We start from the raw sequence: 12,467 nt of genomic DNA, 5'->3' as shown, positions 1-12,467 counted from the left end.
GAAATAATCCGTACTACCTACTAAATTCACGCACCGAAGCGGCGTCTCCAGTTTCAAGTCCCTGTCTGGCCGTGACGTTCCGACAACAGTCGTCCTCATCGTCGGTCTCACTGTCGGCCAACCCAGTAGACATCTCTCGAAAAGGTTGTTGCTTTTTGCGAGGAGAGCCTACCTATCAATGGCGTCTTAGAGTAGGAGGAATCCCTTGGTCCAGCTTTAACTTGGCCGTAACTGTCTTCGATACTGCTTCTTGTCAAGCGACCTCTTTGGCTTCTCCAGGACAGACCGCTCGACTCTTCTGGATAAATCGATGCTGTGGGGCAGTAACCCCTTCGTCTAGACGCTCGTGGATTTCTTGGTGCTGGGCATGAAACATTGGTTCTTCTCTGATGATGGATCAACTAAATTTTTACCAAGAGATTTTTCACTTTTCACTTGAACTATCCTTTGCATGGCCAATACAATAGAGAGCAATGTATGCCCTGGGTGTTGCGGAAAGACCTTACTCCTATCACGAACGATGTAGCTGAGCAAGGCATGGAAGAAGCGCCCTTCTCAACGAACGCCTTCATGTCAACCCTACATCAGTCAGTATGTCAGTGTACTGCTTATATAGACAGTTGGCAGATGTCATTCTGCGAGATACGGGGATGCGACATGTGGTGCCGAGCCATGCAGGTGCAGAGACGGGAAGCCGGGTTTCGGCGCTGCGAGATCGTCTGCCACTGGACCCTGGCACGTGACGCGCTGAATCGCCGCTGCCGCCGCCGCCGCCAGTCGCCGAAAACTTTCGAGGCGCGCGCCCAGAAATCCCACCGACTTCCTTCTTCGCGCGCCGCAGCACGCCCCAGTTTAGCTGCGTACGATGGAGCTCAAGAACCTGTCCAGCAACTGGAAACAGCTCCAAAAGAAGCTCCAAAGCGACAAGCCCAAGGACGCCGCGAAACCAAAGGACGTCAAGCAGGCCGCCGGTCTGAAGAAGAAGTGCAAGCTCGCCGACGACAACGACCGCCAATTGAACGGCACCAAGCGCAAGAAGTCTGACGCCACGACGAAACCGCACGCCGCTGCCACCGCCCCGTCCAAGAAGCGCAAGATGGGCTCGCTGCTGTCGACCGCATCGACCTCAGCGTCGGACAAGCCTACCGGCCCACCGTCCGCCTCGCTCGCCCTCTTCGCCGAAGACCACGACATTCCCGTCGCCGACGTCGCGGCAGCGTACAACCTCCCGACGTCGAGCACCTCGATCCCCGGCGCAACGACGTACAACGACGTGCCGAACGCGGGGCTCGCCGCCGACGTCTCAGCCGGCAAGTACATTGCGCTGGACTGCGAAATGGTGGGCGTAGGCCCGACGCCCGAGCAGGACTCGCAGCTGGCGCGCGCGTCGCTCGTCGACTTCCACGGCCGCCAGCTCTACGACTCGTACGTGCTGCCCCAGCTGCCCGTGACGGACTACCGCACCGCGGTATCGGGCATCACGGCGGCGCTGCTGCGGGACGCGCGCCCCTTCGCGACCGTGCAGCGCGAGGTGTCGGACCTGCTCGAGGGGCGCATCCTCGTCGGCCACGCCATCAAGAACGATCTCGACGCGCTCATGCTCACGCACCCAAAGCGCGACATCCGCGACACGTCGCGCCACCCGGCCTTCCGCAAGCTGAGCGCGGGCAAGGCGCCGAGTCTGCGGAAGCTGGCGAAGGAGTTTCTGGGCGTCGAGATCCAGAGCGGCGAGCACAGCAGTGTGGAGGACGCGCGGGCGACGATGCTGCTGTTCCGGAAGGAGAAGGAGGCGTTTGAGGCGGAGCACGCGCGGAAGTGGGGACGGCCGCAGCCGGCTGGGGGCGCGGGCAAGGGCGCGAGCAAGAAAAAGAAGGGCAAGAAATGACTGGCCGGCAGTGTAGGAAACGGGGGAGGCAAAGGCCTGGCCGCGCCGGCATGTGTGCAGTGGAGCGTGGTTATGGGCGCAAAAGCTTTTTAAGGCGTAAATTGCTCTCTTCAAAAAAGTAAGAGCGGCTGGAACACAAAATTCAATCACGGACGGACTTTTTCTTTTTCTTTCTGCATTCTATTAGAAGAGGAAGACCTCATGGTCAGGATGATACCCAAATGGAAAAGGAGCATTTCAGGCACTGCGCACCGAAGATCGAACCACGGCTTTTCCCCACCATCGCTAGAGTGCAGCGCCGTCCTGTCTGTTGGGCGGTGGTCCGTCCTGCCCGTCGCGGAAGAAATTAACGAACACGCTGGTGCGTCCGGCACCAGCACCGGCACCGGCTACAGCAGGGCGGTAGGTATGTACATAGCGGACTAAAGCGCAGGCAGCGGCGTTGCAGGGGGAAGATGATGAATATACATAGGTAGTAGAGATATAGCAGATGGTGTTGAGGAGCAAACACACATACTTACCTACGCACCTAGCAGGCAGCCCGTCCCACTTCCCACCTACATACAAGCCACGACGCAAACCCCAAAAGCGCACACGTACACACACAGCAGCGCGTCATCCGCTCCATCTTCCATCATCACCAAATAATAACAACAACGCCAGCTTCCAGCACAGCAGCAGCATACTGCAGCACGACATCAGGTCCCGTCTCGCGTCCATTTGCATTTTATTCACGATTTATGAATGTGGGAAACGGGAATCAAGCACGAGATCGTGCGTGTTGCTGACTGCAGGGGTGATAGTGTGTGTGTGGGGGGGATAATGCGCGTCGGTGGTGCTGCGTGCTGTGCGTCAACGTTGTTGGCGTTTGGTGATGGTGGTGGACGGCTCTGGGGGTCTTTGTTGCTGGTGGTGGCTGGGGTTGGGGGTTTGGTTTGGGGATGTAGTTTCTTTGTTGCTCTCTTGTTGGGTAAGCCAGTTCTTAATTGGCTTTTACGAGCGCTGTGATGCACTGATTTGTTTAAGTCGAGGTGAGGAGGGTTTGTCTGTTGCGGTACTCTCATGTACACGAGTCCAGAGAGGCTTGTTAGCGCTTCAGTCAGTGAGGACATCCTCTAGTAGCAGCAAGGCTCGCTCTTCCAGACAAATTTACAGAAAGACACCAGCTTCCAACCCCGTATACGGAGACAGACCTCATGGCTGGAATGTTGTGCCGCCAAAAGAAATCTAGGACATAAACGATTCAGAGATAGGGTGTGGCATAATAGCCTCTTGTTAAAACTGCCCGAAGGCAAGCAGTCAGTGCGTGCTAGGCTTACTATATTATAGTTCACTATTCCAGTCTACACCCTCACGTATTCCCTGGCTGGTCTCTCACAGTGTAGGAGCAGGCATACTATAACACCCTGCAAAGAGAAGACGGGGTTTCGAATAATGCGACGGAGAAGTGGACCGGATTGCCGTTCCCGTCACGTCTCATGGAAGAGGCATGGACGAGAGGTGTGTATACACCACCTGTGCTCCATTCGAGGAAGGGCTACGCCTTGTTTAGTGGTGAAGGCCACTATCATTCCTCGCTCCTGGTCATCGTCATTATGGTTGCAACGCGTGCTTCTTCGATCACAGACCCGGTACGGGTTGAAGCAACGGTGTTGTGACGGAGAGGTGCACGAATAACAGCACACGTCGGCGACGTCCAGCCAGTATACGGGTTGAGGCTTCTGCTGTCCTTCTGGTGTTGTGCAGATTTCTGGTTGTGGCTTCTCATCTGTTGGGTAGGATTTTATATACATGGAGAGTATGAGAGAGAGATATCGTCTCAACAGATCAATAAACAAGTGTCATGCCAACCCTCATAAACCAAGAAGCAATGAACTACGTCTCCTCGCCACATTTATTTAGTCAAACAGGAAATTTTATACAAAAAACAAAAAAAAAAAAAGTTAAGTCCGAAGCAGAAAGCCAGGAATTTAATCTAGTGGATAAGTAGTGAGTGAGTGAATGCTTGCTGGCTTAGTAACCCCCCGCGCGCCGGCTCCCAGACGTTCGACCTTGGAGCCTGGTTGCTGTTTAGGGATAGTCAGTAGCTTGGCTTTGCTGGCTTACATAACCCCCCGCGCGCCGGCTCCCAGACGTTCAATGTTGGAGGCATGTTACCTCTTTTGGCCTAGCTGACTAACCCCCCGCGCGCGCGCAGCCAGACGTTCGACCTTAAAGCAACCGGTTACCGCTTTAGGCCGAGCCTCACGTTACACTGAGCAAGTACGATGCCCAGGAGATCCCAACTTGTATCACTCAGAGATCAGGCTTGGGAACTGACATCTTCGGTGTACACAGTGCAGGCTTGTCTTCTATATATGTCACTGTCCAAAACGACTCAGACACGGCGAGATGCAAGAAACGCGAAAGAAATTATCTCGACTCTTCAAGGCCAAACCCTGTCGTGTAATCTATAACTCCCGAGGGAAAACAACTTAACAAATACTTCGATCAATAAGAACAGCGCAAGCCAACACTCCAACACGCCACCGCCACCACCGCTTCTTCCCAAGCCAGTGTTCCCATACACAAGCAAGAAGCCCAGGCGGCGCGCTGGAGCCGCAGCAGCAGCAGGCAGTGCTGCCACGAGATTTAATGGTCCATTTAGGGAGGAGGACGAAGGGCGCCGCCGCGAAGACGTTTATGTTGCACCTTTGGCTCCCGATGGCGTTGCTTCTGTATATGTCCTACCAATTCCGAGTATTGATCGCGAGCGTCCTTGTCATACATATACGTCCTACATCATTTCCTGTTCCTGATTATAGTCTACACCAAAAAAGCGTACACACATACACATACACCACAAAACACGCACCAAAAAGCACACCCCTCCAAATCTCTCAAGCTCTGTCCGGCCCCCAAGTCCGCAACGCCCCACTGCACGGTGGCGAGGCGGGCGCGCTCGGTGTCGAGAGACACGCGGGTAGCGTGTTCGGCCAGCAGGCGAACGTGCTGTTGTTTCCGCCGGGAGAGCGATACTTAGTTGAAACTTGAAAGACTTGATCATGGCACAGGCACCAGAGCAGGACTACAACACTCTCTCCACCTTCACCCCAAAAAGTATCAGAATCCAGACAAGCAGTCAAGATCTACATCCTCTACAACAACAACAACAACAACACCAACCCTATCACAACCTCACGCACAGCAGCTTAAATACCTCTGACACGTCAAAGTCTCAGGCACTGGCATTCGAAGACTAACCAAGCAACCTATGAAGCGACTGAAGCTGGTTCCGGACGAGAGACCACAATGGGGGGTCCGAACAACACAACTTGACGCCAAATCTCAAATGTGAAGTCCATGAACTAGGTCATCTATCTACTCTCTGGAGCACACGGCACCAGCCCCAGCCCGTGATGTGCACCACCACTGCCCACCCCTCGTGCTCGTCATCATTACACCCAAAGGAATATACCACACCGGGATCACTCCTCCATCCCTGCGCATTTAGACCGCAGCAGCACTCCTTAGCTAACACCACAAAACCGAGCGTAGATTAGCAGCTTGTCATTGCCGCTGAACGCCCTTCCCCTCCGGTAAGGGTTGATGCTTACCGAGGACTTAGGTCTTTAACCAACGCTTTGATAGGTACTTTCGGGCATGGGCTGGCCGTAGTCGAGATTTATGTAGCAAACTTCATCGCAACACAACACAAGCAAGCAAGAAAGCGCCTACAGCCAACCCCAAGACACAGCCGACACAGCGACGCAAGAAGAACAGCAGTCATGCACGCGTAAAATCTACGTTCTCTACCTACCCTACCTACTTCGTACAGATGCAGCCACCCACCGCCGCTAACCCAACCCCCACCTACTACTAGTATTTACTAAACCTCTTTACTTTTCATTTCTCTTCTCTTTTCTTTCCCTGGCCTTTCCTAAAACACGCCTAAACAGTAGCAGCAGCCACACAAACCCAACCACCCCATTACAATTCTCTACCTAGCCAACACCTCCCTCCACCCCCCTACTCCTCCTCCTCATCATCCTTACTCGCCTTCTTCTTCATAAGCAAGCCCTTCCTCTCCCTAAACCTCTTACTATTCTCGCGCTGCCTCGCAAGCCTCTGCTCATAAACGACGCGCTGATGTTCCTCCTCCGCCTGCAAGCGCTTCACCTCCTCCTCATCAACAATGCCCGCCTTCGCTTTAGCGCGGCGTTCCGCCTCGGCGGCCTCCTGAGCTTGAATCTCTGCCTTTGAGCGGCGGCCCTTTTTTTTGGGCGGCAGCATCCCGGGCACTGGGTTCGCGGCCGCCGCCGCCTTCTCGGCCAGGATGCCCGCCTTGCGCAGCTGGATCCGCCGTGTCAGTGGCGATGCGTCGAGCCCGAATATCAGCCGCGCTGTGCTCCAGTTGTACAGGTCGAGCGGGCTGCCTTGTGGCCGGAAGGCCTGCGGGATGCGCCCGCGCCGAACATGGTCTGCAGAGGCGGTGACGGTGGTGGAGTCGTTGTCTTCGCCTTCGCCTTCGCCTTCGCCTTCCTCCATCTCCTCTTCTTCTTTTTCCTGCTCGTCTTCTTCCTGCTCATCTTCTTCCTCGCCCTCCTCGTTCTCCTTCCCTTCGTCCCCGTCATTGTCCTCTTCCCCCTCTTTACCCATATGGCGCAGCCGTCCCGGTCGCGACTTGTTCAAATTCAGCTGTCCCGCCACTGAATCTACATCTGTGCTACCCGACTGATAGCCGCGCACGCCCCAGATCTCGCCCCAACAGCGGTATTGGCCATTCAGCGGGCCCTCGAGCAAGCCAAAGTACGGCTGCGGCTTTTTCTCCTCGTCCTGCTCCCCTTCCTCCTCCTTCTTCTTCTTCTTCTTGCCGCCCCGCGTCTCCTTGTCCGGCAGCCGCATCCACTGCATCACGCAGCCGGGCACGTCCTCGCGCGCGTGTGCCACGCACACCAGCGCCTGGTGCGGCTGCAGCCCATGCACGCGCACCATGTTCAGGCGCGCGAAGTCCGAGCGTGCCGGGCGTGGCCCCGGCGTGCTGACTAGCCGATGGTCGTTGACGTAGCGGAGGGCCATGTTCTGCCCGTGGCTGAGAAACAGCATGGCCTTGTCGCGTGTAACATCATCCATGCCCACGAAAGCCTCGTCCAGGATCAGCAGGTCCGGTTCGTGGATTATGGCCCGCAGAAACAGCGCGAGCCGCTGTGCGCTGAAGCTCATGTCGCCAAAGCACAGCGCGTCAGCCCAGTCGAGCAGAGACGTCAATGAGATCTCTTCCTCCCGCAGCACCTCCCCCATTATGCGCACGAACCTGGCCGACTTCCGCCTAACATCATGGTACTCGCGCGACTCGCGCGGCGGCCGGAAGTGCTCCGCCCGCTGGTCCAGCGTCTCGCCCATCGTCGGGTGCAGTTCCGCCCTGAACCACCGCAGCACCGCGTCCACCCTCAGATCCTTGGCATAGTCGAGCCGCGGCTTCGACAGCGGCGTGTCCGCCCATGCCGACTCAATCACTTGCCGCAGCGACAGATGCCGCGGGAAGCTTTCATGAACGTGGGGCGACGCGTGGCCAATGCGCGCCCGGATATCGAAGAGGGGTGTAGCGAGCTCGCCGGCCTCGGGCACTCGTGGCCGCCCGAAGAGCCGCATCGGCACCGAATAGGCCTGCGGGTGATCCGACGTGATGAGTGAAGCGAGGGTCGTCTTGCCGCAGCCTATCAAATGTTAGACCAATATGCTACATGTGAATCGGCGCGCGCAATACTCACCGTTCGATCCAAGGATGCCCCAGCGCTCGCCCCGACGCACTTCCCACCACAGGCCGGGCGTGTCTTTCTTCGGCTGCTGCCAGTCTCCCAGCACGACCTTGTCGCCGTACGCGACTTTGACACCCTCCATCTGCATGAGCGGCTCTCCGATTGGAATATCCACCTCGTGCGAATGTCTGGGCCATCCGTCGCGGGTGTTGATCAACTCCTTGTCCGTCTTGGGCACCTTGGCTCCGCGGTTCAGGAAGGCAGAGCGAGTGTTCTCCACGGACTTTGGAGCAAGCTTGTCGAAATCGCCCTTGTTCTCAAGCTTACGGCCTATCTCACGAAAAACGATGAGCTCGTCGACCTCTTCAGCCTGGGTGAGGATGTCAAGGCTGTCTGGAATCTCCACGCCGGACCACTGTTGGTTGCTCATCTTCTCGTAGGCGGCCCGGGTCTCGTACAAGAATCCCTCCGATTTGCAAAATATGGCACCAATGTACTCAAAAATATGGCGCCGTGTGCCGAAAGCGGCGACCTCGGGTTTTGTGCCTATCAGGACAAGGTGGGTGATCCAATCTGGGATGACGTCCATGGGTCTCAACGACAGCACCAGCCGCGGCTGGACGGCTGCGCTGATGTTGTGCAGCATCTCAGACAAGGACTGAATCGAATTTGGGTCCAAGCCCGTGAACGGCGATTCCAGCAGAAGCAGTTCGGGCTTGCACAGCACGGCCTGTGCGATGCGAACCCGCCGTATCTGGCCGGTGCTCAGGTGGCTAATGGGCACGTCGGCCAGAGCACTGAGGTCTAAGTTGTGCATGACTTGGGTGAGCCAGGCTTCCTGTACGGGCGCCTTGGTCACATCGCGGAGGTAGTCGCGGACGCTGGGGTCGGGGACGTCGCGGAAGCTCTCGTAACGGGCGCCGAGGTATTGGCTCTTGTGGTGGCTGTCGAAGCCGCTGATGTATTGAATGGCATCGGCAGCATTGCGCGGCGTGGGTTTTCTTTTGGAGGTCCGAGGAGTGTTGAGGTAGGGATATGAGCGGGCCTGTGGCGGCAAGCAGAGGCGCTGGCCGCGCAGGATATTCAGGAATTCGGTGCGGGCGAGTGTCGAGGGCGACAGGACGGCCCAATGTTCATTGTACCTCTGGCGCGCGGGCCAATTGAAGGAGAGGCCGGGGAAGAGCGGCGGGTTGGTGACAGGATCGGGTTGGGCGTCTGGATGATGGCGGTAGAAGGTGGCGTTGTCGATGGAGAGGAGCGGCGGAACTTGCGGAGAAGCAGCACAGCGCAACTGGGCCGACGTCGTGTAAAGGCGTTTGGGCGTTTGGCGCATGTCGAGAGAAGAAGTGCAGTGGCTGCGGACATGATTGTCGCGCATGCCTGCACTTTTTCCACGCGCGCGCCTCGGTGCGTCATGGCCGAACTCCGCACTCCGCACTCTTCTCCTCCGTCAACCGTCAACTACTCCTACCTACCTACATACTACTGACTGATGCAAACATGCTGCCCTCATTGCAGCCGTCGCGGCCAAAGGTACCTACCTATGTAGCATCCATTTGTCACTACGACCATCGACTTACCAGTCTGCAGTACCCGCCGCCCACGCGCCCTCTGCCGGTGCAGCAGCAGCAGCAGACGCGCCAGCAGTATGACAGCGCAGTGCGACACCCCGTCTTCTTCACGGCAACGTCGTATACGAAACCCCCGTTTGCAGTGCCGGGCGGGACGCATGTCAGCCCGGTAGCGCAGGGCTATGTGTTTGCGGAGGAAAGAGCGGCGGCGACGAAGCTGTAGGCGGGCGGGCATGGCAGGCACAACCGGCAAAGGGCAAACGCAAACTTCCGCATACACACGCACCGCTCGTCGCGTGAGCGTAAGGGTGAGAGCTGACTGTTTCTGTCGGGTTTCCCGGACGTTCATGTTCGCAACTGCTTCAGCTGTCATCATCACCACCATGTCCCTCGCACATGACGACAGCAGTGTGAAGACACAGCCAACAGCCTCGCCCGACTGGCGGTCGCGTGGCCTTTGCGAAGGCGACGCTGATTGTGACGGCTCACACGGCCGAGGTTGGTGGTAGTTCGCCGTGGTTGCCCCAGATGACGCAGCGCGGCGATTCAGCCTCCCGCCTGCAGGAACCGCGCCAAATCGCCATGTGACAACACCACACGCCCATGTCATCCGAACAAAGCCCTTCATCATGGCCGCCGCCAACCGCCCACGACTCAGCCCACGCCAGCTGTTCCCTTAACCCGCCTTAGCTGACTGACCCGCCAGCCCACTCTCCTTTTTTTTTTGCCTTCTCCATTCTCTCCCTAGACAATCTTCACTTCTCTCAGACTTGTTCTGCCGCGAGGCCTAGTTATTCTTGATACCCCCTGAGCTGAGCCATGCTGTTCTTAGCGTCTTTCCTTGTTGGTGCCTACGTTTTCCTTTACGCCTTTGCCCTCGTCGTCCCCGCCCTCGTCGACGAACAGCGCCCGCTCGGACCTTCCGTCGACCTCGTCTCTTCCTTCTCTCCCTCCAAGCAGCACTCGGAGCTCGAGCAATGGCTGGAGGACGAAGAGAAGATCGCCGTTGATAGGCTGCTGGCCAACATAGCGCCCTATGGCCGCAACGCGCAGGACGCGGTGCCGGGCACCGTCCTGGCCAGCCCCTCGCGCTCGCACCCTAACTACTACTTCCAATGTGCGTGCTCTGTCCCCACACCCCACACATCCACCCCGCCGCACGGACCCAACTGTCAGCCAGCCACATGGAACCCACAACTAACAATACACCAGGGATCCGCGACGCCGCCATCACCATGTCCACAGTGACGACTCTTTACGCCCGCGCTCCCTTCTCCTACCTCAGCACCTCGGTCCTCCTCCCCACCCTCGAGGCCTACGCCTCCCTCTCCGCCCAACTCCAACGCACGCCCAACCCCTCCGGCGACTTCTCCTTCCCCGACCTCCCCGGCCTCGGCGAACCAAAGTTCCACGTCGACGGGTCTTCCTTCAGCGAGAACTGGGGGCGGCCGCAGCGGGACGGGCCGGCTCTGCGCGCCACGGCGCTGATGGCGTTTGTGCGGGCGTGGAACGAGAGCCATCCGGGCGCGTGGGAAGCGAGGGGGGTCAGTAAGGAGGGCGAGGGAAACGAAGGCGAGGACTGGTTCGCGCCGCTGTATTCGCCCGAACTGCCCGCCACCAGCACCATCAAAGCAGACCTGGAGTACGTGGCGCGGCACTGGCGGGCGTACGACTCGTTTGACGTGTGGGAGGAGATCCAAGGCCGGCACTTCTTCACGCTGATGGCGCAGCTGCGCGCGCTGCGCGAGGGGGCGGACCTGGCGGTGCGGTTCGGCGACCACGGCGCCGCGGCGTGGTACGCGCTGCAGGCGGGCGAGGCGGCGCAAGTTCTGGCGCGCGAGTTCTGGGACGAGGAGGTGGGATGGCTGCGCGCGACGCGGGGGGGCCGGGCCGAGCGCGATCGCGGCGGCCTCGACTGCGCGACGCTGCTGGGGGCTGTGTGGGCGAATCCTGCCGCTCCTACTACTGATGGAGCTGGGTTGTGGCCGCCGGTGTTCCCGCCGCATGACGACGCGGTGCTGGCGACGCTGCGGGCAATGGTCCTGGACATGAAGGCCCGGTACCCAATTAACGGGCAGCACGACGGGTCTACGAATGCGGATGGCGCGGCCACGGCTTTCGGCGCTGCGGCGCTGGGCCGCTACCCCGAGGACGCGTATGATGGGTATAGCTCGCCCGGGCCGGATGCCGGGAACCCGTGGTTCTTGTGCACGGCGGTGGGGGCGGAGGTGTTGTTTCTGACTGCGGCGCACGCGGAGCGGGAGGGCGTGATCAGGGCGACGGGGCGGGGGCGCGCGTTCTGGTCCGATGTGCTCTGCTCCTCCCCCTCTTCCTTGTCATCTTCTTCGTCGCTAAACGCAGCATCCACTTCCGCAGAGTGCTACGCTCTCAGCGGTGGCTTGGCCGGCGACGACAGCGACGAGGTTGTAGCCATCAACGCGACGTCTCCGCTGTTCGAACACGCGCTGGCTAGGCTGCGGGAGACGGGCGACGGGTTCTTGGACGTGGTGAGGAGGCATGCGAGTAAGGAGGGGGCGCTGAGCGAGCAGTTTGGGCGCTGGGATGGGTTTGAGCAGGGCGCGAGTGATTTGACGTGGAGTTATGGCGCGTTGCTGGGGGCGGGGTGGGCGCGGAGGATGGGGGGTGTGTAGTGGGGAGGGGTTGTGAGGTTGTGGGGTTGTGAGGGGGAAAGTTGGGTGGGGGTGGGGATGGGAGAGAGGGGGGATTGATTGATTGGCTTGGCTGCTTGGGTAGGTGGACAGCCAGCTCCTTACTTGTTTGCCTATGACTGAATGGGAAGGAAGGTTGATTATTGTAGAATGATAAGAAATAAGATATTTTTATTCTTATTTTTATTTTCCGATTTCATATTTTATTTTTATTTAAAATATATATGCATACATATATATATCTGCCAAAGCCAAAACAAAAAGCGTGCGCATAAGCCACAGCCACTTCACCATAACCGCCTAGGTAGTGCTCGGTCATTTCATTTACTTGTTTGCTTGCTATCACGTACTAAATACAGATATAAAGTGGTGGCGGACGCAAGCAGCCTCGGCACAGCACAGCACCCAACGCGAAGCGAGCGCGTCGCTACGCCAGACGCGTCCACCCGCGCAGCCAGTCAGCCATTTTGCAAACCACCACCATCACAAATCTGCCGCAAAAGCACCAGACCGCCGCCGTCGTATTACATAGGTACCAGTGCAGCACCCTGCTACGCAGTACTTCACTACACTACGCTCCACTCCGCTCCACTCCGCAGCCCAT

The 12,467-nt window shown here is 58.2% G+C and overlaps 4 protein-coding genes across 4 annotated transcripts; 3 read left to right on the top strand and 1 right to left on the bottom strand.

The window, feature by feature from the left end:
* Nucleotides 1-830: 830 nt before the first annotated feature.
* On the top strand, nt 831-2,065 carry K452DRAFT_285956 (uncharacterized protein). Its single transcript, XM_033540200.1, has one exon. The coding sequence runs from the start codon at nt 866-868 to the stop codon at nt 1,883-1,885; it is 1,020 nt and encodes a 339-aa protein (XP_033399628.1). The 5' UTR covers nt 831-865; the 3' UTR covers nt 1,886-2,065.
* A 3,555-nt stretch (nt 2,066-5,620) lies between these two features.
* K452DRAFT_317329 (uncharacterized protein) lies at nt 5,621-8,967 on the bottom strand. The gene is made up of 2 exons (XM_033544049.1): nt 7,636-8,967; nt 5,621-7,581 (listed from the first exon to the last, which is right to left on the bottom strand). Exons 1-2 carry the CDS (start codon nt 8,954-8,956, stop codon nt 5,894-5,896), a joined length of 3,009 nt encoding a protein of 1,002 aa, XP_033399627.1. The 5' UTR covers nt 8,957-8,967; the 3' UTR covers nt 5,621-5,893.
* A 156-nt stretch (nt 8,968-9,123) lies between these two features.
* K452DRAFT_296876 (uncharacterized protein) lies at nt 9,124-9,417 on the top strand (the record flags this gene model as incomplete). Its single annotated transcript, XM_033541957.1, has 2 exons — nt 9,124-9,156; nt 9,214-9,417. 2 exons carry the CDS (start codon nt 9,124-9,126, stop codon nt 9,415-9,417), a joined length of 237 nt encoding a protein of 78 aa, XP_033399626.1.
* Nucleotides 9,418-9,909: 492 nt separating this feature from the next.
* K452DRAFT_268395 (glycoside hydrolase family 15 protein) lies at nt 9,910-11,845 on the top strand (the record flags this gene model as incomplete). The annotated part of the gene is made up of 3 exons (XM_033538887.1): nt 9,910-10,311; nt 10,407-11,529; nt 11,611-11,845. Exons 1-3 carry the CDS (start codon nt 10,014-10,016, stop codon nt 11,843-11,845), a joined length of 1,656 nt encoding a protein of 551 aa, XP_033399625.1. The 5' UTR covers nt 9,910-10,013.
* Nucleotides 11,846-12,467: the final 622 nt, after the last annotated feature.

This window comes from Aplosporella prunicola, assembly GCF_010093885.1.
Source record: "Aplosporella prunicola CBS 121167 unplaced genomic scaffold K452scaffold_8, whole genome shotgun sequence".
Taxonomy (NCBI): domain Eukaryota; kingdom Fungi; phylum Ascomycota; class Dothideomycetes; order Botryosphaeriales; family Aplosporellaceae; genus Aplosporella; species Aplosporella prunicola.
This window is presented reverse-complemented; position numbering and strand designations above follow the sequence as displayed.

What these genes read in the sequence shown, in the direction of transcription:
- K452DRAFT_285956 (XM_033540200.1), top strand. Translation starts at nt 866, where the DNA reads ATGGAGCTCAAGAACCTGTCCAGCAACTGGAAACAGCTCCAAAAGAAG.
- K452DRAFT_317329 (XM_033544049.1), bottom strand. Translation starts at nt 8,956, where the DNA reads ATGCGCCAAACGCCCAAACGCCTTTACACGACGTCGGCCCAGTTGCGC. An exon ending in GGGCATCCTTGGATCGAACG is followed by an intron (nt 7,582 to 7,635) that starts GTGAGTATTGCG and finishes AACATTTGATAG; the next exon opens with GCTGCGGCAAGACGACCCTC.